The sequence below is a fragment of the Dama dama genome, chromosome 19 (genome assembly GCF_033118175.1).
Source record: "Dama dama isolate Ldn47 chromosome 19, ASM3311817v1, whole genome shotgun sequence".
NCBI classification, from domain to species: domain Eukaryota; kingdom Metazoa; phylum Chordata; class Mammalia; order Artiodactyla; family Cervidae; genus Dama; species Dama dama.
In genome coordinates, this window is record NC_083699.1 from 44,463,460 (window position 1) to 44,489,014 (window position 25,555).

The window sequence follows — 25,555 nt, forward strand, 5'->3', positions numbered from 1 at the left end:
AACTGAGATCATCTAGGGAAGTAGAAGTGACGGCGTTGGCTGCATGGGCGAGTGGAGGAGGGATGGGGCATTTCAGGGAGGGCCTCAGTGGTGGGGATGTGGTATTTCTAAAGAACTGATAGCCCAGAGTGGCTGAAACCAAGGGTGCGTGGGCATCTGAGGTCTGAGGTGGGTCTTAAAAAGGCCGAAGGAGACAGACACAGAGCCCTTCTACTCCTGTTCAGAATGTTAAGGTTTTTACTTTAAGAGAGACTGCATGTCAGTACCTTACACGGCACCCCTCTCAAAGCAGGTGTACCGGAAATACACAGTGAAACTGAAGGGGTGGCAGGAGGGGACGCCAGAGATGTAAGCAGGAGCTGGGTCCCCAACCTGCCATAAAATACTCTAAGGAGTCTGAACTTTACGTGAAGAATGATGAATTGTCCCCGAGGGTTTAGGCCTATTTAAAAGGTGACTTAGCGTGGAGAATGGATTTAAGGGATGTGAGACTCAAAGCAGAAAACCAAGGGAGATTCCTGCAGTAACCCAGGAAACAGACAGTAATGGCCTGAACTAAGGTGGTGACCGTGGGAATGGAAAGAAGAAAACAGAATCTAAAGGAGGAAGCAGAAAGGACAGACCTCAGGTCCTTTTCAACTTTGGGGTAGGGGCACGAGACAGGGGCTCAGGATGACTTTCAAGCTCGTCTCATGACTCTGGTGAAAGGCGGCGTGGTTGATTGAGAAGGTGCATAGATTCACGTTGGACACTCAGTTCAAGGCAACTTTGGGTTCACTGAGTCGAACTGTCCAAAAGTCAGTCAAATCCAGGCTGGGGCACAGGCTCGGAAGGCAGCAAGAGAAATGGGAAATGACTTAACAAGAGGATCAAAGAAAGTATGAGCAGAAAAGGGGCAGAAGCATCATCAAGGGCTCGACAAAGAAATACAAGTCCGTCCCTCACGTGGAGATGGAGGAAAAAGGAGAAAACCACCAAGAGTACGTTGCTCTGGAAGCCAAGGGAGGAGAGCTTAGGAGAGACGGATTGACAAGGTCAAGCTGGAGCAGGAAAGACAAACCACAGCACCATGTTGTTCCCTTTTGGCTGGTATTTCCTTCAGGGCATTAATCTACCTATTTTTTTCACTGTCCATCTCCTTCTAAGACTTGTAACCCAGTAACATGAAGATTTATTCTTCACTGTATTCCTGCTGCCTACAGAGGACTTGTTGCACAGAAGTTCTCTAAGATCTCTTCTGAAGGAATGTATGGAGAATGCATGGGTGCATGTTTAGGAAGGAACTGGTAACGAAGGAGAAACTGCAGATGAAAGGAGCAGAAATCATCCCCCAGGAAGAGGGCTGGTTTGACAGAGAGGATGGGACCCAGGAGACAGAAACAGAAGTAGGCTGGTCTTAAATGATACTCAGAAAGATCATTTCCCATCCGTCCTCTTCCCCAAGAACCAGAGATTATAAAATTCTCTCCCATGAGCTTCTACATGGCCATTCCCCTGAGATTTTATTCCAAGAAAATCATGAGTAAGTACTTAGGGGATGAGGCTTCCAGTTCTAATCCTGTGCATCCTGAGCATGAGATTTTCTAGAAGTGACCTCATCCCAGTGACTGATTTTTTTTACAGCATGATGCCAGTGTGCTTCCTTCAGTGGTTTAAGTCAAGACAGTGTACAAACATCTTCCCTGACAGAACAGGGAAACAGGACAGGGTTTTTATTAAAGAATCATTCACTTTTCAAAAGTAGTCACTTACTGCACTAAAGAGAAAGGTCCCTCGGTTCACTTAAAACCCAGTTCAGTTTATAAATTTTGACTTCTTAGTAAATGTCCTAAGAGTACTTTCGACATCTGCCTTTCACTGAAAAAAGATCAGCTCCCCATTCTCCCCTCCCAGTGACAGACTACCTTAACTATGTCCTAATTAAATGTTCTAAATCTGGAATGACATGGGGGGAAAGGGGGGGTGTCTCAGAGCCTGTGCCTTTGTAAGACTTGCCCTAATTTACTCAGCATCAAGGGCCCAGTTGACCTTTATACAGCCTTAAATCAATCAATTAGCTGAGACACACCTTCTTCCTTTCAAAATGAGGAGACCACATGGATAAGATATTTCACACAAATCACTTTCAATAAACATAAACCACAAGCATTACAAGAATGTTTGCCCTGAGGCTGCCAAGAAAGGCCAAATGATAGAATAAAAAGGCTCTGGACCAGAAGCCGGAAGAATCATATTAGCAACTGGCTTGCACTGGAAAATCACACTAACCTCTTCTCTACTCTGCCCACCATTCCCTGCCTTACATCTTCTCCATCAACAATTAACACCACCTCCTGTTTTATGCCAGAGCTTCCTAGCTGATGCAGTGGTAAATAATCCATCTGCCAATGCAGGATATGCAGGTTTGATACCTGGGTCAGGAAAATCCCCTGGAGAAGGGAATGGCAACCCACTCCAGTAATTTTGCCTGGAAAATCCCATGGACAGAGGTGCCTGGCCGGCTACAATCCATGGAGTCGCAAAGGGTCAGATACGACTGAGGAACTGAGCGCAACAACGCAACATGTTTTACACCAGCAACCAGCACAGAACCTAGCATGGTGATGGCACTCATGTTATGGAAAGGTATCAGGGGTTAAAAGCCTGACTGCTTAGGTTTGACTCTAGCCTCTCACCAGCTTGAGCAGGTAACTTAACTACTGTAATTTCTTTATCAGAAAAGTGAGGATGGTAGCAGCACCCCCATTACAGAGCTGTTGTCGGGATTAAATGTGTTAATGATTACTAAGCACTTGGAATAATGCTTAATAAACAGCAGGGAAGAGTTTCCCAATATAATCATTACCGTTTGACCTTGAGCAAGTCACTGTCCACCACAGAGTTAAATTTCCCCACCAGCAGCAGGATGGGCTGGATGAACTAATCTCAGGAAGATCCCCACTAGCTTAACTCCTCTGTAATTCTCTGAATCCTATTACAACTCTCTAAATCCTCCTAAGGTTCTGAGCTCTCAGACTAGCAGCCGAGAAGGAAGATCACCAGGAGTCTTACCAGCCCACAGAGCTTCAACTCCACCCAACCACAGGCTGGACCCAGTATCTCACCGTCTACTCAGCCAGCCCTCTTCCTTACTGTAGCTAACAGACTGTTTAGAGATGAAAACATTCACTGTGATACTCAAACTGTACAGACAGCAGAGATGTGGGAAAAGGACATGCATCCCGGGGGAGGGGTGGGAGCGGGAGAGAAACAGACCAGGGACAGAGACAAAAAGCAAACGTGACACACCAGAAATGCAGTGTACCCACCAGGTTATTTATTTAGCATTCTTCATCTGACAGCAATGAACCAACTTCACACTACAAGGCAGCTGTGTATAGGGAAACATTCCCCACCAAGAAGTACAGCTTCTCAAAGGGACTCCCCTTCACTTTAATCCCAGGCAGATGCTCCCCAGGGAGCAGACGCTGCTGAGGCGACAGTCTCCGGTGCAAACACCTTTCTCAGTTGGAGAAAGGTGGACATTTTTTTACCTCACCTGCACTCTGCCCCAAGCAAAATCAGAGCCAAGAAGATCAAGGTCCGTTTCCATTCTGGGTCTCAGTTTCCATTTCTGTAAAATGGAGGAGGGAGGAACTCAGGCCACCTAATTGCCAAGTTTCCTAACAGCACTGAAATTGTCGTCCGTCAACGATTTCCACTTTACAGGAGAAGTTTTTCTTAATGAGGTTAAAAAAGAAGATTCATAGTTATTTGCTGATTTTCTGCCTGAAGCTAGGTTTCCTGGGTTCACATTCCCAGTCTACCACTAGCTCTGTGACTTTGGGCAAATTAGTTAGCCTCTCTGTGCTCTGGATAGCTCATCAGTAAAGAAGAAATAACACCTTCCTTATAGGGTTGTTGTTAGCATTAATTTAGGTAACAGACATAAAGTATAAAGCACTGTGAACTATTCATATTGGAGTGTGGCTATTATTTTCAATTATAGTTTTCTGATTCAAAGGGAAAATTTACTTGGAAATGGTATCCTAGAAGTAACACAAACACACACAGAGAGCAGGCAGACGAGAATCCTGGGTTCTAACCATGATTCTGCCCCCAGACTAGCTGTATGTAATGAATGAATGCTGGCCCTTCACTAGGCCACAGATTACAAGTCAAGAGGTGATAAACTGGCAGCCATGGTGTTCTGTTTGACCTACAAGGGAGGTGAGAGGTGCTCTCCTTCACCAGTGCAGCCCCCTACACCCCAGCATCCCTGATCTGAAATCAAGAACCACCTGGCACTCACTACACTGCCCACCACACTCACTTTCCTTACTGCCCAGTCCCTGATGGGCCTTTGGCTCCCCGGCTAGGATCCAGAGAAACAACCCCTTCTCCAGGGACTAGCAGCCCCTGGATGACCATATGCCAGTGGGACTGTGTTGCTCCAGATCAGAAACACAGCCTGCCTGAAACCAGGCTGCACACACCACGGGCACAGTTGAAAGAACAAACTGTTGATTTGCTTTATTAATCACATCACCATTCGCATAAGCAGCTGTTATTATGAACAGCTGCAGCTGCTGAAAGGCTGATCTTGAAGCAGGCTAGAAAAGTGCTTCCAAGTTGCATACCAACAACGGGCAAGTACAGACCTGCAGTCTATTGGTTGGGTTCTTCCTACTGGTCCTCAGGGTCTCTCTCTGGACCAGAAATCCTTCTTCTTCCATATCCTGGCGTGGCGTGGGATAAGGGAAGTTTCTAGGATCAGCTTAATACAAAGAATTTGAGGTGAACGTCAAAGGACTTCAATTTGATTCCACCTTAACTATTTAGTGACCCTGAGTGCATTACTTCTCTTGATTATTGGTCTCTTCCTGTGTTAAAATATAGACAATAATAATACCTACTTTAGGTATTACTAGATTATGCTTATGAAAGTATTTTGTAGACTGTGGAAGTCCAGATGAAAAAAATAAAAGCTTATCATCTTCCCATGAAAACTGCAGTTTGACCCATAAATCATCTAATACAGAATTCACTGTTGCTGGCTTAGGGCTATCAGAGGTGAAATCAGAGAATCTCATGGCTATAAAGGGCCTTTTGAGGACCTGTAACGCAACTTTTCTACACTGTCTCCCCTATCCTCCAGTCCTGGAATGCTATCAATAAGAGCCTAGACAAAGGATGGCCCCATTTGGGAAACCTCCACTTGCAGGAAACTTGCTCCATTCCAAAGCAGGTAGTCCATTCCATCTACCATAGGCTTAATCTAAACATAGACCAAGGCCAAGTCAGACTTGCTGTAATTTAAGCACCCTTAAAAGTTGGCAAATGTACCCACCCCAGGGCCTTTGCACATGTTGTTCCATCTACCTGAATACTCTTTCATCTGTCTTCAGATGTCCAGGTCCTTCTTATCCTTTCAGTTCAAATGTGTCTACTCCAGAGAAACCTTCTCTACGACTCTTCACACCATCCCACCCAGTTACCGTCCATCATAATAGTCTGTGGGTTTTGTTTGTTTCTTTGTTTTTTCACGCATCCCTACTTGTGTGTTTACATCTTGCTGAATTCCCGAGAGAACCTAAGTCCCATGAAGACTTATGAGAGACTTGCTTCTCTTATTCACCACTTTGCGTTCTTATGATACAACAGTTGCACCACAGTAATCACATTAGTTCATGACAGGCACTCAAACATATGTTGAGTGAATTTATGAATTAATGAATGAATGCTTAATTCTATGCACATTGTAGATATTTAAATACTCAGAACAGAAACCTAAATAAGATTTATACCAACTCTCACTACTGACAACTCACAAGTAGTAATCATGTCTTCCTGTGTTAAGAAAAAATATATAAAAAATAAACAAATTGAATAACAGCTCCCCAAGCCAGCTTTATTCATAGCAGCACTGTCCCTAGTAATCTGTCTCTTTATCTCATGCAAACGGAATTCATGAAAAGGCACTTAAGTGCATGAAAAATAGATAGCTGTTTCCTGGAGACAGGGCTTGACATAATGGCATAATTATGAACTGTCCTTAAAGAGATCACTCAGCTGGCAAGTAGTCACCCAGGTCCATTGTAAACGCTGTCACAGACCCTCAGAACCAGATGAGCAAGGCAAACAACCAGACATGGAGAATGCACATCTATAGGGTACGTACTGAGCCATGGCACCCTCACCCACTACATACCCCTGGGCCAGGAGAGAGCAGAAAAGCCTGGAGAGGTATGAAAGTTGCCACCCTTGCCTGGTCTGGGGACACAGACTCACCTCAGCAACCATGAAAGATGTCTGGGGAGAAAAGCCACAGGTTCTTGGCAGGCTGTGTGCTGGAGCAGAGGACACTGGAGATCTGAGTGGAGTCCTATTCTATAACCTCCAACTGAGTCATTATCACCTTGCAGCATCTCAGTATTCCCATCTGTAAATGGGGGTTACTAGTTCCTAAACAATCTTTCTCAAAGCCTGGTCCAAAGAATAAAGCCACACCATACCAGATGCTAACGCATGCTGTAATCCACAAAAATGTACTGCAATCTACAAAGCACTGCAAAAAGATAAATTATTGATGGCAAATTATAGTACTTTATAATCATAAATAATTGCTGCAATTATGATTCCAGAATAGGCATCCAAACACCTGGAGGCTGACAGATAAGCACAAGGAACACCTTCATGGGAAAGATGACTTATGCTTTCTGTGTATGCTTTAAAGCCCCAAGCATGGGCATGCAGGAGGTTCACAAGTACCCCAGATGCCCAGGGAAGAAAAATCTCGATCTATGAGAAAGGGCACGTTCCCACAAGTCACTATTTGCTGCTCTCAGACAACAAGCTACAGCAATACTTGAGACATCTCTTAAAGCACCCTATAAGTCTTAAGGATGAATTCTTAAAATCTAGGAAGAAACTTCCCTACGATAAACAGAGACCAGATCAAAATTTCCATCCTTGACTCCAGAGAAGATGTCATAATATGTCTTAATGAGAAGCGGCAATTATAAAGAGACAATGTCAGAAAATGCCCGTGCCTTACATTGCTGTTTAGTCCGTTAAGTCGTGTCTGACTCTTTTGCGACCCCATGGACTGCAGCCTGCTAGGTTCCTCTGTCCATGAGATTTACCAGGCAAGAATCCTGGAGTGGGCTGCCTGAAATAAGAAGCTTTGCACAGAAGGGCTCTTTTAAAATGCATCAAGTCACTAAACTCTGTTAGTACCTACTGTTTACATAACTCCACTCAGTGCTGCAAAGATAAGTGAGCAGCTATTATTCAGCCTATAGCATGGGGAATAGTGCACCAAGGGCTATAAAAGGGGACCAGGTGTTAGAAGAACACAGAGGAAAGGGAAATTTTTTTCCTCCTGGGAGAAATACATGAAGGCTTCATGAGTCAAGTGGCATTTGAACTGGGAGAAGAAAACAAAACAGAGATAAGATTTCTTTAGAAGTTGAGATTCCTAACTGCATCTGTGAACAGGCTTTTAGAAAGCCCTGAAAAAAAAAAAAAAAAAAACAAGTATATTTAAATGAACTATAAAATCACACAGGACTTCAAATAATTGGTATTAAAATACAAAATTCATTTTAAAAAAGACAAATATGTGATGGAGTACCATATGTGATTCTTGCAGTTGATAAAATCTAGCAGCAAGTCTAACATCTACCATAATTTCAAAGCAGCGATGAATGTTTTTTGAGACGTCTGTAATATGAAATGACAATGTCTGTGGTTTCTATTGGCAACAAAAGCAAAATACACAGATACTGCCAGTACTACTATGGTCTGTTACCTACTTTTATAATGAAAGAAAATGCAATACTGCAGTTGTTGTTCAGTCGCTCAGTCACGTCCAACTCTTTGTGACCCCATAGACTGCAGCACGCCAGGCTTCCCTGTTCTTCACCATCTCCCAGAACTTGCTCAAACTCATGTCCACTGAGTCGGTGATGCCATCCAATCATCTCATCCTCTGTCGTCCCCTCTCCTCCTGCCTTCAATCTTTCCCAGCATCAGGATCTGTTCTACTGAGTCAGTTCTTTCCATCAGGTGGCCAAAGTATTGAAGCTTTAGCATCAGTCCTTCCAATGAATATTCAGGTTTGGTTTCCTTTAGGATTGATTTCCTTTAGGATTGACTGATTTGATCTCCTTGCTGTCCAAGGGACTCTCAAGAGTCTTCTCCAACACCACACTTCAAAAGCATTAATTCTTCGGCACTCAGCCTTCTTTATGGTCCAACTCTTACATCTAGCCACGACTACTGGAAAAAACCATAGCTTTGACTATATGGACCGTTGTTGGGAAAGTGATGTCTCTGCTTTTTAATAGGCTGTCTAGGTTTGGCATAGCTTTTCTTCCAAGGAGCAAGCATCTTTTAGCAGTCAATAAAAATAAAGATGTAATTTTTCCCTTTTCAAGTTCAGAGATTCAAAGTTATTGTTTCCCAGGACCCAAGTTAACAAATCCAGATAGAGAAAACAGCCCAAACAAAAGAGAGATTCAGGTAATGCAGGCCAAACCCTCAAATCTCACCAACAAGAAGCGACTGAGGTTCTTCATCCCTCAATCGTTATATTACAAAGTGTCCTATAATTTCCAAAACAGTATTTTTTATAAATAAAAAATGAGTGAAAGAGGCTAGAAAACATCTTTCCACAGGTTATATATAGTTTCTTTCTAAAAGTGGAGTAGATGATAGCATATTGCTAAGTTTATTAAGAAATATATCTCTATATATGCAACAAGATTATGTATGTAAAACTGTATGCAAGTATGAGTGACTGTAAGCATGTTTTATAAACATAGATGCCCAGAAAGAATTGTGCATCAAATATTAATAATAATTAGAATTCAGAGGTGATTTTACTTTTATCTTTGTATTTTCTGTAATTGGAAAATGGGCCAAAAAATACCCCAAAATATTAGGTGACTTAGGGTAGCACACATTCCACACAGTATAAAACAGAGCTGGTACTAGAACTCAGAAACATCTTTCTTTTGCATCTTCAGCATTAGCATTGAATGCACCTGAACACAGGAAGTAGGCATAATTATTTGCCCCAACTTAACTATTCAGAAACTGAGACTCAGAGTCTGTTACGTGACTTGCCCAAAGTCACACAGAAAGTAACTGGAGAAGCTAGGACTAGAGTTCAGTTCTCCTGTCCCTTGAGAAGGCAGAATAGTATCACTGTTGAAAACAAGGGCTTCCAGAAACCAGCAGATGTAACTGCTCGTTAGGCTCAGCAGTCCAGTTCTAGTCTCCAAAGTCAACTAGGATCAGCCCATTGTGTGTATGCGCAGCTCCACTGAACCGGGAATGCACAGTATCAGGCTGAACTGAACATGGGGCAGGATGCTGGAGTGCTGAGCAGCCAGTCTGGGGATCTCTAGGGATTCAGATTCAATAGGTCTGAAAGGGGACCAGAGATTCCAAACTGTTAAAAAAAAAAAAAAAGCTCCAGAAGAGTCTAAAGAGCTAACATTCAATGACGAGTTCCTGGTTTGACCTAAGAGACTCTGCTATTTCTGTGAATAAAAAAGGGGCCCAGTCTAATCACAAGCAAAGCATCATCCAATGGCTGGCACGACAAGGCCTCATGGCAAGACCAGGGCTCTTCTGTCATGAAGGGTAGTGACTGCCTAGAACAATGGAGGGAGAATGGAAACCAACTCAAACTAGAAGCAGGGACTTCCCTGCCCCAGATGCATAATGTTTTCAGAGCTGGAACAGACTTTAAAGATGACTTTGTCTGTTATACAGATACCACAGCACATCAGGGACTAGAACGCAAAGGAAATTACCAAGACTCGAAGGCCCACAAAGCAACGATGCACAATCAGTTCCCTCTGTAAAGATGGCTGGATAAATTCATTAAGGAAAACTAACACTCAAATACCCAAAAGACAAGGCTTCAAAATGGCCTACTCCGTAGATACAAAAAGTGCCTAAAAATATGGCAGGTCTGACAGCACTCAGAAACACCATGGGTCTGAAAGGAGACAAGAGTGAGCAAACTATTCTCTTTTTGGAGGTGATGGGCAAGCAGAAGAGGGAGGGGGTCTCCCACATGAATTAAAGTTTTCGCTCACTATTTTATTCTATGACCCTGCATACTGCTTGGCAAACAGTATAACATTCAGTGATTATTTGTTGAACGCATGAATGTAAGAAAGGCCTGTATATGTACGGCTGAGTCCCTCTGCTGTTCACCCGAAACTACCACAACATTGTTAATCAGCTATTCCCCAATACAAAAAAGGAAGCTTTAAAAAAAGAAAAGAGAGACAGGACAAGAGAGACCATCTCTGCTCCTGCAGGATAAGCAGGGTGCTGAGTAGCACAGGATTCCCCAGGGAGTGGGGTCTCTCTGTTTGTCTGGTCCAGAAGCGATAGAAACAGACTGCCCACACAATGGAAGGAACAGGAGCTTTTGAGTCAGACATCCATTTATGGGTTCAAATGCAAACTCTGTATGGTCTTGGCATAAGTACTTGACCTCTTTGAACCTCAATGTTTCATCTTTAAAAGGGGATTCACTTCACCTCTAAAAGAGGCATGATGATATTTATCCTTAGAAAGTCTCTGGAAAAAAAATTACATGAACAGATTTATGCAAAGTAGCTAGCACAAGGGCCAGCATACAGTACGAACTTAACAAATGGTAATGTGAGTTGGAATTAATCACGCCCTCTACAGCCAGAGCCTTTCTTCTCCTAGGTCACCTCTAAACATGCTCTGTAGTCTTTCAGATAGGAAGCTGCAGAAATAATTCTGGTGTAAGTTCACTAGATTTTCTAAAAATGCCCATTTTTTAAAATAAATAATAAAATCCTGTATACCTTCCTTTTTGGTTTACAAAGTAACATCATATGCACCCGTAACAATTCTGAAACCATGCATTAACAGATGAAAACACTACTATCCATGTTTAATAAACAAAAATATTATTATTTGCATTTAATATATGAAAAAACTGAAGACCACTTAGCCAGCAAGAGGCAAACTAAGACAGGAACTATAGGTCTTAACATTTATTATAAGGACCATTATTTTCTCGACCTGAAATTCAAAACAAATGATCCTTTTATGGAATAAAATATTCAAATTCAGATTGCTCGAGGACTCACCTCAGATGCTGCCTGGATTAATTTCTGAAAGAAGAGAGAATACTGTGTTTTTAAACAATGTCCCTCCTTTGGATTTAATGCATCAACTCTTAATTAAAAACAAAAAAAAAGACCTAGAATCAGGCCAATTTGAGTTTTAGCAACCTCTTCCACTTACTAGCCATGGAACCCTGGATGATTCTTAATCGTAGTAAATTTCAATATCTTTATCTGGATAACGGGAAAGCAATACCTACTCCTAAAGTTATGTGAAATTCCAGGCACCGAGAAGGCAGTCAGTAAGTGATGACTCCTCTAATGACCACACCATAGTACTGACCATTTGGACTGAAGGGGAAGTATATGGACTGCTTGTTTCTTCCTGGTTCTTCTAGCTTCTGCATAACCCCTGTTCTGCATCTGTTCAATGGGGATATAACCAGTCCTCATCCGACTTCAGCAGGGGAATGAAGATAACAAAAGAGCTGGCAGAGATATTATGCAAATACCAAATATTATTAAAACATTAATGAACTCTGGCAATTTCCCTGAATTTTGATAAATGGCGTTTATTATGCACTGCCTCTCCCACAATCTGGGCTCTCAAATATTAACTAGATAACAACAGCAATCATTCTCCAAAAAGACCAAGGTATAGAGAAATAAAAAGTGAGTCTAGATGACTCCCACAAACACCTGCTTCCAAAGGAATCACAATTTCCGGACAGAGAACGTTAGGACAGACCACAAAGAGCCATGTGACCAGTAGTGGGCTCAGACCTACTCCATAGCGTATGCAGACCTCCGCTTTGGTAGGACAGTGGAGTTTCCTGGTGCTGACAGGTCACTGTTTATGACAACAGTCTATACCACCACTTTGCTCTTCTGCATAAAGTTACCTCCAATCTAGATAAAACAAAAAGGATCTTGGAAGCTGGGGGTGCTTATTCCAGGCTAAAAGTCTCAAACAGAGAGTGGCTATTCTTGCCAATAGCCTAAAAAGAGAGGTAGCTCCATATACTGTTCCTAAAAAGACAGTTCTATTAAAGAGGTTTGCACCAAATTCCCCTGTCATTTCATTCTGTGTGAGGGGATAATGTTTTTAAGCTGCTGACAATCCTCAGGTGCTGCTCAAACAGAGGCAGAACAAAGCCAGGAGGACTCAACCCCCTTTCATCTCCCCTCACCCCAACTCACAGAAATAAGGCTCTGGTGCCACCCCCTGTAACACCTTAACAAGCTGAGGGTCATTAAGACACCTCATTCGCATACTCATTAAAGACTCTGAGCTGTGGCAAGTGAAACAAAGTGTACAAAAAGAGATTTTGTTTTTTTAAGCCCAGTGAAAATCCACTTTAGAAAAAAGTAAATCCACACAGGGACCCTTGCTGTCGCCAAACCTTCACTTGTCTAGAGCAGCCAGCACCTCATTAAAGGAAAGCAAGCACTGCACAAATGAATGCAACACCACACACAGGCAGGCTCATTTCGCCATCTGCCTTCTAGTGTCCAGAGGGGTAAGAGGCTTAAATGACATTCTCCTGAATTTTTCTCTCCTGCAGGTGGAAACATCAGATTCCCAGGGGCCAAAAAAGACCGCTCTTGCAAGATCAAGTGGGTAAAAAGGAATAAAAGGGAATTTCGTTTACCTGTCAACACACTCATGACATTCAACACAAAATGAATTAAGCAATAATTCATTCACCATTCGTATCTGGCTAAAGGCTTTGTGAAATCAGTGTATCAGCTGTGGGGTTAACACAGAAGTTGCTAATGAGCTGGATGTTTAAACTTACCCCTTCCCACAGCCTCCCCTTTTCTGCTCCTTGACTATCCCTGACTGATGGTGACCAAGCACCTTTTTCTAGTGAACGACCTAGAGCAGGAGCCATCGAATTGATTTGGGGGCTGTAAAAACACAACGGGCAATTTCCATTATACACGCTGAAGAGAAAGGCAATGATTAAACAACTTAAATAACCGCCCTGAGCATTCTCTGTGTATTCCCACCCTTCAGACAAGCACAGTGCTGGTTTTCAGATCTGAAAGCTTTGTAAGCTTGTAAAGTTTCCCTCTGGAAGCCCATCCCACCACAAGATTAGGGAGTAATTTAAACACGCGCACACACACACATACACACCCCACAGTTATCTAAATACTAGCTGAATCGTCGAATATCTCAACAGAGTGCTTTCCAACCTCATACACATTCTAGGATACACTTGCAGAGAATGGAGCAAAAGGTAAAATCCAGCCCCAAGTTTTAATGTGCTTCATACAATTTCCCAAAACGTTACTCCCCTCCGCGGCCACACGTTCAACTTGATTACCCCCTTCTTGGGCTGTGGGGAGGACGCAAACTGAGACGGAAGGTACACTCTGACAGAACCAGCAACGAGAGGAGACAGCCGGATGAAATCCAATAGATGGCAGGACGAAGGAAAAAACTCAAGTCTTCCTCTGCAGTCAAAGACCTTTTCAATGAAATTTTCCACTACCTGGTAAATTGCCCAAGAATGTATTTCCCGAGCGCAGAGAGACACGCGGCAGGCAGCGCTACACTGGAGTCCCAGTTCGGTGGAGTGTTAACCCCCAGGCCACGTACTGCATGGCAGCCAGAGTTGCCTCTGGTGGAGCCGCAAGCTACGTGGGAGGCTCCCACCAGCGGACTCTCACAGCCATACCCTGAACGACAGGATACTAGGGGATTCGATCGCCCGGCCCGGCTCACTTATTTTCCTATACACAACATTCAACAATCTGTTAGGGACCTGTAGGTGCCAGGCTGGGGGATGGGAGAGGCCGCGCTATTCTAATCCAAACGTCGCCGAGGTTCGAAACCCAGGACACCTCTCTAGGCCAGGGAACAGACAGCACACAAAGAGGAAGGGGCTGGCGCTCCTCGGGGTTAGAGGTCTGAGCGTGGTCGTTTTCGAGCTGGGAATTAGGAATTCCGAGCTCAGCAAGAAACCTGGAGAAGCACCGGAAATGCTTCCAACCGCTTCAATGGGAAATCTATTTGCAAATCAAAGTTGCAGGAACTCCGGGCGCCCAGCCTACTCGAGCGGGTTACTAGGGAACACCCAACAAGTTTGGCCACCGGGGGCTCGGCGTGACAGCGGCGCGCCGCAAGACTGCTAGCAACTTGTCGCTCGGGAGCCGATCCAGAGCCTCAAGCTGTCTCCGTTCCCCGAGCTCCAGAGAGGACCTGAGACTCGGCGCAGGGAAGGGGCACGTCCGTGCCTCCGGAGACAAATCCCTTCATTGAAGGCGCCGCGGGTTCTCATCTGGACCGCGCGGCTTCCATGGGCTTCCCCTCAACAGTGAGCCGTTTCACCACCAACGCTGCACCTGCCTACCACCCCCAGTCGGCGAGAAATTAACAAAAGAGTCAGTAATCGGGGGCGGTGCGGAAAAGGGACCCGGCGCAAAGTATAGTTAGGAGGAAGGGAAGGCAGCTCAGGTTGCGGCGGCGAAGGAATGGAAAAGGCGGAACAGAGATGGGTTATACCCCAGGCACCTGGCTCCGGGAAGAAATAAAGAAGGAAAGAACGCGCGAGAAGGGGGAATGGGTTCTTTACCCCGTTTCCCATCACTCTCTCTCTCTCTCTCACACACACACCCCTCTCTTTTCCTCCTTACCCAGCATGGAAAATATGAAATCCTTAGCTGTGTGAATCTCCAGTGCTCTCTGGTCGTCATATTCCCGCTGATCGTGCTTCGTAAATTCTTGGATGAGTTTGTTCAATTCCTCCACCCGAGCTCCCGACCTGAAATCCAGCTCCGGGAACGCAGGCTTGTTGTTACAGCCCAGGGAGGCTGCCTTGCTGGCGGTGGGAGCCGCCATCTTCATACAAAACGCGCCGAGTAGCAGCTCCGCGGCGGCGGCAGCACCCACCCCCGCCCCCCCCACCCAGCCCCCCTGGGCCTCCTCCCCTCGTCGGCTCCTTGGCTGTGACCCCGGCCCGTGGGCGGGCTGGCGGGCCGGCGTCTGGGCGGGCGGTCCCGGCCGGGTGCGCTCCGGGCGTCCGGGCTTCAGGAGGATCTGGACTGCAGCGAGAGTGCGTGTGTGGCCCCGACACCCTTTCCTGCGGCCCCAAGCTGGCCCAGATGCAGTAAGTCCCTGCCCTCCCCTGGCCCTCGCTGGCCCCGACTATAGCGGTGGTAGAGCCAACCTAAGCCTCCCCCGGGCGAGGAAAGTGAAGTGGAAACAATGTGAAATTCACCAGCTCTGAAATCAACAAGCTGCCGGCTCCGGTGTTACGGAGCCAGCACCAGCGTCCCCCATTTAAAGGGACAGCGCACCCAGTGGAAAGAAAAATAAATAAATGACAGAGGTCTGCGTTCCATACCACTTGCCAATCTGTACTCGGGCCGACGTGAGAGATGTAGATGTAGTCTTTCTCTGCCTCCACTCCCTTAGGGGGCAGGGGTTGCCAAGCGCCTTCAAGGAGAAAGAAGTCTTCCTCTGTCTGATTTTAAGGGCGGTGTCCTGGGCGAGGGCATCCCTATGCGAGCGTTTCCGTCTCAAGAATTCCAGCGCCTTTAGATGGTGAAGGAGCCCGCCTTAAGGAATGTAAAACCAACCTTCTGCCCTTTTCTGCACAGACTGCCAAAAATGTTAGGATTAAACGTATAAAAAAAGAGTGTCCTCCCTGTCCCGTATAGACATTCCCATTAGCCACTATAGTATTCCTACTTTTGCCCTAGGTAATTAAATTTTCCTGGATAACAGCTTATTAAACTTAGTATATAGTGTCTTAATGATGTTCATTCAGCCCGTCCCAATATTAAGATAGGAAAACCAAAGTGTAGGCGTGAGGAAGGGGAACAGAATTAATTGCCCCACGTTCCAGTGAATGTTCAATGAGATGGTGAAAATTCTCATTCAACAGATAAAATTTGAGCATCTACTATTTGCCAGGTAGAGTGGTAGAATCTCTGTGGATAGTGATAAGACAAAAGACAAGGTTCCTGAGATGGAGTCATACTCAACAAGGCAGATTCTACCTAAGTCCAAGGTCCTTCAGATGTTTTTACTGTTTATGAGGGTTTTGATTCAGACACTTAGGAGGCCTCCTACTCTTTGTTGTTGTTCAGTTGCTAAGTGGTGTCCTAGAAAAGGTTTATCTTCCTCGCTAATTCTCCAAAATCCAACTTGTCTCTATCCCACAGGCTGGATATAAGAGCTTTTTCTTACCTGGGTTCTCATAGCCAAGAATACAAACTCTTCTGTTAGTTCAGGCTCTGTCTGCCTTTTCTTATAACATAGAGGTGATAATTCCTATCTTATAGGTTGTTTTGAAGTTTACATGAAATAAAGTGGGCCAAGCACTTAGTGAAATACCTGACATAATAAGTGCTTAATTAAATGTTAGCAACTACAATCCCTGGGCCTGGAAGATCCCCTGGAGAAGGAAATGGCAACCCACTCCAGAATTTTTGTCTGGGAAACCCCATGGACAGAGGAGCCTGGTCAGGGCTACGGTCCGTGGGGTTGCAAAAGAGTCAGATACAACTTAGCGACTAAAACAAAACAAGGACAACAACAAATCATGGAGGAGAAGGGTAAAAAAGTTTTTAAGTAAATTGGTAGTTTCTTTTTTCTTTACAAATTAAATGACTGAGTCAATTCCTTCTATGCCTTTCCCTAAGACCGTCCCCCAAGCTGGTGGCAACATCTTTCTCCTTAGAACCTCCACTGCACCCTTTCAGAAACTTTCATATGCCTCTGATGAATTTTGACCTACTTTTATTATTGTTAATGCAAGTTTCAAACTATGAACTTCCCTAGGATGTCTGCATCTTACTCATCTTCAGATTGATCCCTGCACAAAGGTCCTCAATATTTATTGCATCAGGTGTTTAATGAAGAACTTTGGCATAACCAGTTAATTTCTTTTTGGGTTTCCTTCTCTTTGAAACATGCTTTCTCACCCTGTTAATATTAAAGAGGGAATATACATACCCAGCTAAATGCTGGTGCGCTGATGAGGGAGTTACTTAAAACTCTGGCTTTTGCAGGTCTGCTATGCTGCCCTGATTTCTCACGTGTGAGAGTATTACCGTTACTTGGGCAGTGGAATAAACTATGCAAGCGCTTGGAACCACAATACAAATCGATCCACTCCCATCTGTCAGTTCTCTCATGATCAATGATAGGCATCAGTAAAACAGCTGGTTGAGGCACAATCATTTCATGGATCAGAATGATACTAGTTCATCCATTCAAGCAACAACCTCCAACCTAATAGAGTTTGAACGAATTCAGGCAAAAATTCAAGACACTCTTTCTTTGTTAATTTCCCAAATTGCGAATGATCCAGTGCTCCTCCTTGTGATACTTATAGTCATAGAGGTAAAACAGGTAGTAGGAATTATGCCTTGTCATGCCTCATCCATGAGTCTTGGATGTTTTGAATAAGGAAGTCAACAAATGGTCTCTCTGTTCTTCTACACTATCTGCTCACTTTCCATCAGCCAGATCAGAATTCTATGAGTTATTAAGACCTTCAGTGAGTCTGTGTGTTTGAATAACGTCCTGAATAGTAATCGAAATACCTTTTAAATGCTCTTATACAACTACAATAAGATGATACAAATATCCTTTGTCCAACTGGCAAAACAGGAAAAGAGGGTCAGATCATAATTTCTTGAACTGGTCTTTTGGGAGACTTAAACCTCTGAGTTCTAGTAGACTGAACTCCTCAAGGGTAAGGGCTGTCTCTTTACCTTCCTAAACACCACATTTAATATATTCCTTGGCTCACGTTATGACCTTAATTAATGTGTTTAATGAATGAACAAATTAATACCATCTCTTAAAGTCCAGGAAGTCAACATTTAGGTGATTTGTGCTACAGTAAAATATCTCGGTGTAAACTATCTATGGGGTTTCCCACTGGTGCAGGGGTAAAGAATCCATTTGCCAATGCAGGAGATGCAAGAGACACAGGTTCCATCCTTGGGTCAGGAAGATCCCCTGGAGTAGGAAATGGCGACCCACTACAGTCGGCTTGCCTGGAAAATTCCATGGACAGAGGAGCTCAGCGAGCTACAGTCCACAGTGTCGCAAACAATCAGACATGACTGAGCACATACAACAACAATAACAAAAGCTATCCGTGGTTTCCCAACAATCACTTGAGTTGTTATAAATGTAGGTATTTCTGCTTCTATTTCTGTAGCCTTTTATTTTTCCCTGTGTTTTATATGGCCTAACAGAAGGAATGGAAATGGAGAGGAAGGTGAAGAGAAACAGAATAATGATTAGGAGATATTTAAGAGTGTCTTCAGAGATCCCCTGGTGGCTTAGATGGTAAAGAATCTGCTTGCAATGAAGGAGACTCGGATTTGATGCCTGGGTCAGGGAGATCCATCCCCTGGAGAAGGAAATGGCAGCCCACTCCAGTATTCTTGCCTGCGAAATCTCATGGACAGAATTGCCTGGCAGGCGACAGTTCATGGAGTTGCAAAGAGTCAGCCAAGACTGAGCGACTAACAACATCAAAAGAGTATCTTAGACTTGTAATAAAAGCACAGGTTTCTAGAGTTTTTCAGATGACTCAGGAAAGATCAATAGAGACTGCCATCTAAATAATCACTAAGGTAGGTCATTCTTTTGGGCTTCCCAGGTGGCTCAGTGGTAAAGAATCTGCCTGTAATGCAGAGATGTAGGCTCAATCCCTCGGTTGGGAAGATCCCCTGGAGAAGGAAAGGGCAACCCACTCTAGTATTCTTGCCTAGGAAATCCCATGGCAGAAGTGCCTGGAGGGCTACATTTCATGGGGTGGCAAAGAGTCAGACATGATTTAGGGACTAAAACAAAAACAAAAAAACAGGTCATTCCTTTACTTGCATGTGCAGCCTCAAACAGATAAAGAAACTCCCGGTCTTTCCAAACTGCTGCCTCACTTAGAGGCAGAAGCTAACCTGTTACTTTCCCACTACAAAAGTACATTAGTTTGTGAAAGAAGCTTTCTGCTTACTTCTCTGGGGCTTGTTTGTTTTTAAATACAACTCTCAAGTTCTGTGGCAAACTCTTAGCCACGGATAGCTGGGCTGTGTTAAAAACAGAAAGTTCCACATCTATGTGATGAATTAACAAGATGTAATTTTAAACAAAGATTCTCTGATCTGGCAGAGTTTAAAGAACAGCCCAAGCCACATGATCTGGGCTTCTTAGGCAGTTGAATATTTAATTAAAGTCTAACCAAGGAAGGTAGCCAGAGCTTCTTATGATTTGTAAACATAGGCCGGAAAAAGAGGCAAACACCATAGACATGTAGAATGTTGATGGCAGAAGGAACTTGAGAGATAAATTCCATCCACCACCCTCACTTTGAGATAGGAGAACTGGGACACAGTGAAGGAAAGGACACTTGCCTTCATAGCAGAGACAGTGCTGTTCTATTTCTCATACTAACTTCAAATTTTAGTAAATATTTCTTGCGTTTTCAGACCACCAGAGAGGATGTGGACAATGCTAGGAAACTGGATTAGAATCATAATAAAAACAAGAGTTGAGTGTCCCTTGGGCAAAATGGACTCATTGATCTTGAAAGTTTAAATCTTGATAAACCAGGGATTGCTGACATTTTAAATTACTTAGCTACAGTTTGTATTTTTTGTCCTCCCAATAGGTAGCGGTCAGGGCTAGAGCTGAATTTTCAGGTGCACGTGACTTCATCTGGGGCAAGTTGGTAATTTTACCTCTGGCGAGATTAGGCCACTGAATTGTTAGTGAGGTCCCCAGAGCAGGGTGGATAAGTCCTGACAGTCTATTGGGTTCTAACAGTAGTGTCAGGGGGAAGCCCCACCCCTCTGACACTCACAGTTTCACGGGGGCTCCTTTTCAGTCTCTCCTTGAATCCTATGCCCTAAGAGCCCCTGGGGACCTGGGTGGTCTATCTTGCTTTGCAGAAACTGCAACGATACAAATCACCCAACTCTGTCCTTTTATTCTCTGCTCCTGCTAAGCTCCAAAAAGCCAAATCTGTACCTGTGGAAAGAAGAAAATGGATTCTAGAATGGGGAATAACAATATCCAATAACAATTATTAACCATTGTCTTCCTTACAATGATGGAGCACTTTCTGGTTCAAAGAACTTTGCACATAAAGCTGTTTATCAGATCCTCACAACCTCCTACAGAATAAAGCAGATTGGTCAGGATTGTTATTATTATTCCAATAATAACAAGTGCTGCTCAGAGAGATGGCAATGTTTGTGAGATCATCTGACTAACAGTCATCCGTCAGCTCTCTATTTACATATCATCTCCTGCAAAGGGCTTTTCCTGAACCTCCTCTGCTCCCCACCCACCCACCTAAAACCCATATAGGTCCTGGAGACTCCTTATACACTCACGACTTTGAGCCCCAGCACTGCTGTTTCTCACACTTCACTGTAGCTGCCTCATAACTTGTCTGTCTCCCTCACAAAAATGTATGTTCTATGTAGGCAGAGACCTTGTCTCTCTTGATTATCAACATGTCTGGCACATAGTAAGTGTTCAATATAAGTCTGATAAATGAAAAAGTAAATGAATGATCCAGGTGGCTGGCTCAGGCCCCAAACTCAGGTCTTAGATTTATGGCCCAGGTTCTTCCCATCAAACCTCCCTAACTCTGTCGTTAGCAACTACTGCTGTTGCTGCTGCTGCTAAGTGGCTTCAGTCGTGTCCGACTCTGTGCGACCCCACAGACAGCAGCCCACCAGGCTCCCCCGTCCCTGGGATTCTCCAGGCAAGAACACTGGAGTGGGTTGCCATTTCCTTCTCCAATGCATGAAAGTGAAAAGTGACAGTGAAGTCACTCAGTTGTGTCTGACTCTTCTCGACCCCATGGACTGCAGCCTACCAGGCTCCTCCATCTGTGGGATTTTTCAGGCAAGAGTACTGAAGTGGGGTGCCATTGCCTTCTCCGAGCAACTACTGAGTCTTCAGAAAAACACTGACAATCTCTTGTTTTCGAGAGCTCTGCACCTTACCTAGCATTTCATACACAAAATCTGCTCCAGAGCTTGAGTTGAGTTCCATCATGATAAACAAAACCTTTCCTTTCTCTTCTCTGTCTTTTAAAACCCAAGTGCAATTGAATAAATTTTATGACAAAATAACTTACAAAACATTAGGTCTAAATATTCCATATGTCCTTTTTAAAAACATTTTTGTTATTTATTGGTTGCACTGTGTCTTCGTTGCTGCACGTGGGCTTCCTCTAGTTGTGGTATGCAGGCTTCTTGTTGCTGTGGCTTCTCTTATTGTGGAGCACAAACTGTAGGGCACACAGGCTTCAGTAGCTGTGGCAACAGGCTTAGTTCCTCTGTGGATATGGAATCTTCCCAGACCAGGGATTGAACCAGTGTCCCCAGCATTGCAAGGCAGATGCTCAACCACTGGACTGCCAGGCAAGCCCAGTATGTCCTTTTTTTGGGAAAACTGTTTACTTCACCTCTACACATCAGGTAGAAAAAGCAAATTTCTACCCTAGAAATCTTTTTATTTACAAATGCCTTAACCTGATTGACTGCTCTGGGGAAAGTGTGGGGCCCCTCTTACCAATCCCTGGACACTGCAGCATCTGCATTTAGCCCTTGAACTTGCCACAAGACCAGGCTCTGGGTCCTGTGCACTAATCCATATCCTGTCTCATATATACCTTGGGTACTGGGTCAAGTAGTGAGGAGGTGTGTGTCTGGGTCTGGGTGGGGCAGTGCACAATAGCTTATCAGTAAAGACTGGAGATGTTCGGTTTGGTTTACTGTGAGCAATTAAATGAATTAATTGGGGAAATTATATTATTTCTGGGTGACTACAGAGGATGGTGCTGGGAGAGATGGATGGCAGGAACACAGGCTTCAGCTCAGGGTACAGAAGCATTTTCTATCCACAGGAGCCTCTCTGCCAGAGTATGCTGCCTTCTGAGGTAGTAAACTCTCCCCATCACAGTGGTGTTCAGAGCCTTGTTACGCTCTGTCAGAGGTACACCAGAAGAGTTTCCACAGAAGTTGATAAGGAGCAGAGGCTCTGACCCCCAAGGTGCCTTTCAGTCCTTGAGAAGCTAAGTCTGTGATTCTTTCTCAGTTACTATAATAACTGAGAACTAGTTTCCTGTAAGAGACCTCCTCAAAACCGAACTGTATTTGCACTCTGCACGCAAGGTGTTTTATATCCATTTTCACATAAGTTCCCAGGATCAAGGACTGTGTCTTTCTTTCCCTCAACTTAAAATACCTATGGATTTCATTGTTTCTGGCTGGCCTACTGTCCAATCTAGCAGGCAATTTCATTCCACCAGTTACAAAGAAATTCTGTTGGTATAGACACCTGCCACACACATCACACACAAATACTACATTCAAATTCACATTCAGAGAAGCTCTCGGGAGCAAGAAAAGGAAAGGATTTCCTCAAACAAGTTTATTTCTACACTTATTTTATGATGATAGAAGCTGGCTCTCTGAGCAGGCCTATACAATTGAGCAGGGAGTGGTGGTGATGTCTGTTTTGTTTTCTAAAGCTTGTCAAAAAATGACTCTCTCAGCCCTGTACTATAACAAATTTATTTGAAAACCTTGGCTCTTCCCCCCACAACTTTGCCTGGTACTGTACATGCATAGGCGGAGTTGTTTCCCCTGATCTGAAACCTGGTGTGTTGCGTTGTGGTCCAAAGCTCATTTTAAATTCCAAGTTGTGAAACCTGCAGAGAGGGCATTTGAGAAAAATGCTGACACTCCTTCAGTTCTGACAACATTATCACCCACAACCATAAATATACTCCTCAATGTCTTCTCAGTCTACTTTTCCTGTTAGTAGTTTCTAAGTAGGAAAAAAAGACCCCCAAACCTCTTAAATAATTCTCTGTGCTTCTACATTGTCTAGTGGAAAAAACAAAAGAAAAAAGAGAGTAAAGGAGGGAAATACAGAAAAGAAAGGAGGAAAGAAAAAACTTCCACAGCCCACTTACTCTAATTTCCTATGATTTATGTCCATTTTAACTACCCTAGGACTGAGTTATGTGCGTCTTATTGTGCCTCAGAATTTTTGTTAGGGAGAGGTATGGGCATATAGATACACATTATGGATAAATAAATTCAGTTAAAAGCAAAGGCTCAGAGGTAGGAGATGGACTTGAATCTGGATTTTGCCATTATTTAGTTCCACGTGCATGCATGCTCAGTCATGTCCAACTCTTTGCAACCACATGGGCTGTAGAACACCAGGCTCCTCTGTCCATGAAATTTTCCAAGTAAGAATACTGGAGTGGGTTGCCATTTCCTACTCGAGGGGATCCTCCAAACCCAGGGACTGAAGCCACATCTCCTGTGTCTCTTGCAATGGCAGGCAGATTCTTTTACCACTGAGCCACCTGGGAAGCCCAAAGGAAAATCTTCCTCTTCTCTGAAACTCCTTTTCCTCAAATGTAAATGAACAGAATTAAAGCGCCATCCAGGTGTGATGTTCTAAGACTGTGAGTCTGACAGGAAAAGGCAAAGCCATCTGAACTGGGTACAGTTTCTATCACATTGCATTTATTAGTTTATTTTTCCCCAGTGTTTCCCTGCATAGTTGAATACTCCATAGCTGAACATGCTAAGAAATTTTTTTAGGTTCTTAGCTTTAAAAGAATTAGCCTGAAATCAAGAGAGGAGAATCTGTAAGTGCATTAAGACCCCCTCCTTGGTGCATCTTGGCTAATAGCCTTTTACTCTCTGCTGGCAGGGGATGGGGAAAAGCTGCTGTGGAAACTCACTCAGCAGCTTGGCCCTGGGGCATGGATGGATGGCCTCTGTGCTCTTAGGGAGCAGCCAGGGCTCAGCAGGTATATTCAGACTCCAGAAATTTTCCCCTCAGGAAGAGAGGAAACAAAGGTACCCAAAGAAATTACCGTGGCAAGTATTTACAAGAGGCTGCAAAACAGTGATAAAATAATTTTCTGGCCCTAAAATTAGAAGCAAAGTTTTGATGTTCTGAAGCCCAGGTGCAGAATGAATGTATATATGGACCTTTACAGCCGGTTTATAAAACACAAGGAATTGTGGTTTTGACCAAAATGCCTTAAGGAGTCTTTTTATTTCTTTACAACAAAGGTATAAAAGGAGTCTAGTCCCAGAAATCTGGGGCTGAACTTTTCTTTAAGTACTCTGGAGAAGAGCAAATTTCTAAATCTCAGGTAGTAACTGGTGAAGAACCATGAAAGGAATAACAATCACCACACAATAAATAATATTCCAATGTATAGGATGACAAAACTGGATGCAAAATTAAGGATACTATGGCCAGGCAGGCAAATCACAGATATTAAGGAAGGGTAGGAGGGAGTTTAGAATTCTGCCAGATCAAAAACTAATCATTTGGATAAAAAAGATGAAGTGCAAAGAATGCATGTGACTTGCCTATGGGAACATAATGAATGTCAGGTCTGGGATGTTTTTCTGCCATATATATCAGTACAAGAGCCAAAGTACATAAGGGCAAGTTCAAGCCTACTACATAGCCAAAAGTGGTATTTTCTCTAAAATTGTATTTTTTATTTGTTCATTCTTTCAGCAAATATTTCTCGAACTTTTATTGTGTGTCAGGCATTGATCTAGGCACCAGGAATACAGCAGTGAAGAAAGCCAAAATTTGTGTCTCCTTGGAGCTTATAGTTCATGTAAGTCTCTTCCATTTTTTTCCCAGGTTGAGTAGAAAATTTTATTTGGAGAATAATGGTCTCTACAAATATTGATGAGATTCTTGTTCTAAGTCACTTAATTTAAATGATAAACTATATATATTGTGCTACAAGAAACCTCTCCATCTATATCAGCCAGGGCTTTCTAGAGAAACAGAACCAACATGTACATAAGAGATTTATTTCAATGAATTGGCTTATATGATTGTGAGGGCTGACAAACTCCAAATCTGCAGAGGAGGCAAGTCCTAAGTCTATAGGGCAGGCTGGGAAGCTCAAGCAAAAGTTGATCCTGCAGTCTTGAGGCAAAATTTCTTCTAGAAAATTTAATTTTTGTTCTTTAGACCTTTCAACTAATTCAAGAAACCCCATCCATATTATTGAGTGTAATCTCCTTTATTTAAATTCAGTTGATTATAAACATTAACCACTTTTACAAAATACTTTCTGAGCAATAGCTAGATAAGTGTTTGATAAAAGAGCTAGGTACTATGGCCCAGCCAACTTGACACATAACACTAATCATCACAAACCTTCTCTAGAAATTTATTAAGTGCTTATCACATGCCAAGTTCTGAAGTAAATCATGCACAACCCCTGCTCTCTGAAGGAAAGGTGTAAGTCATTTACTTCAAAAAATACATAAAAATATGAAGCTCTGTAAATCCATAATAGAGATGTAAAGAGCAAGAGATGCAAACAACAAGTAAAGATCAACCCCAACTTTCCCAAAGGAAAAAGAAACAGTGCTTTTAAGTAAAGAAA

At 43.5% G+C, this 25,555-nt stretch overlaps 1 protein-coding gene across 3 annotated transcripts in view; it reads right to left on the bottom strand.

Annotated features, from left to right (window-relative positions):
• MB21D2 (Mab-21 domain containing 2) overlaps nt 1-15,569 on the bottom strand; it is a 120,550-nt gene extending 104,981 nt beyond the window's left edge. Inside the window, exon 1 of one of the 3 annotated variants that reach the window (XM_061166835.1) lies at nt 14,754-15,569. In XM_061166835.1, coding sequence (XP_061022818.1) covers nt 14,754-14,964 — 211 coding nt within the window. In that variant the 5' untranslated portion in view covers nt 14,965-15,569. Of the gene's footprint in view, nt 1-3,538; nt 3,582-14,753 lie in introns of those variants that run through there. The other 2 variants (XM_061166836.1, XM_061166837.1) reach the window with 2 other exon arrangements.
• Between the last annotated feature and the right edge of the window lie 9,986 nt (nt 15,570-25,555).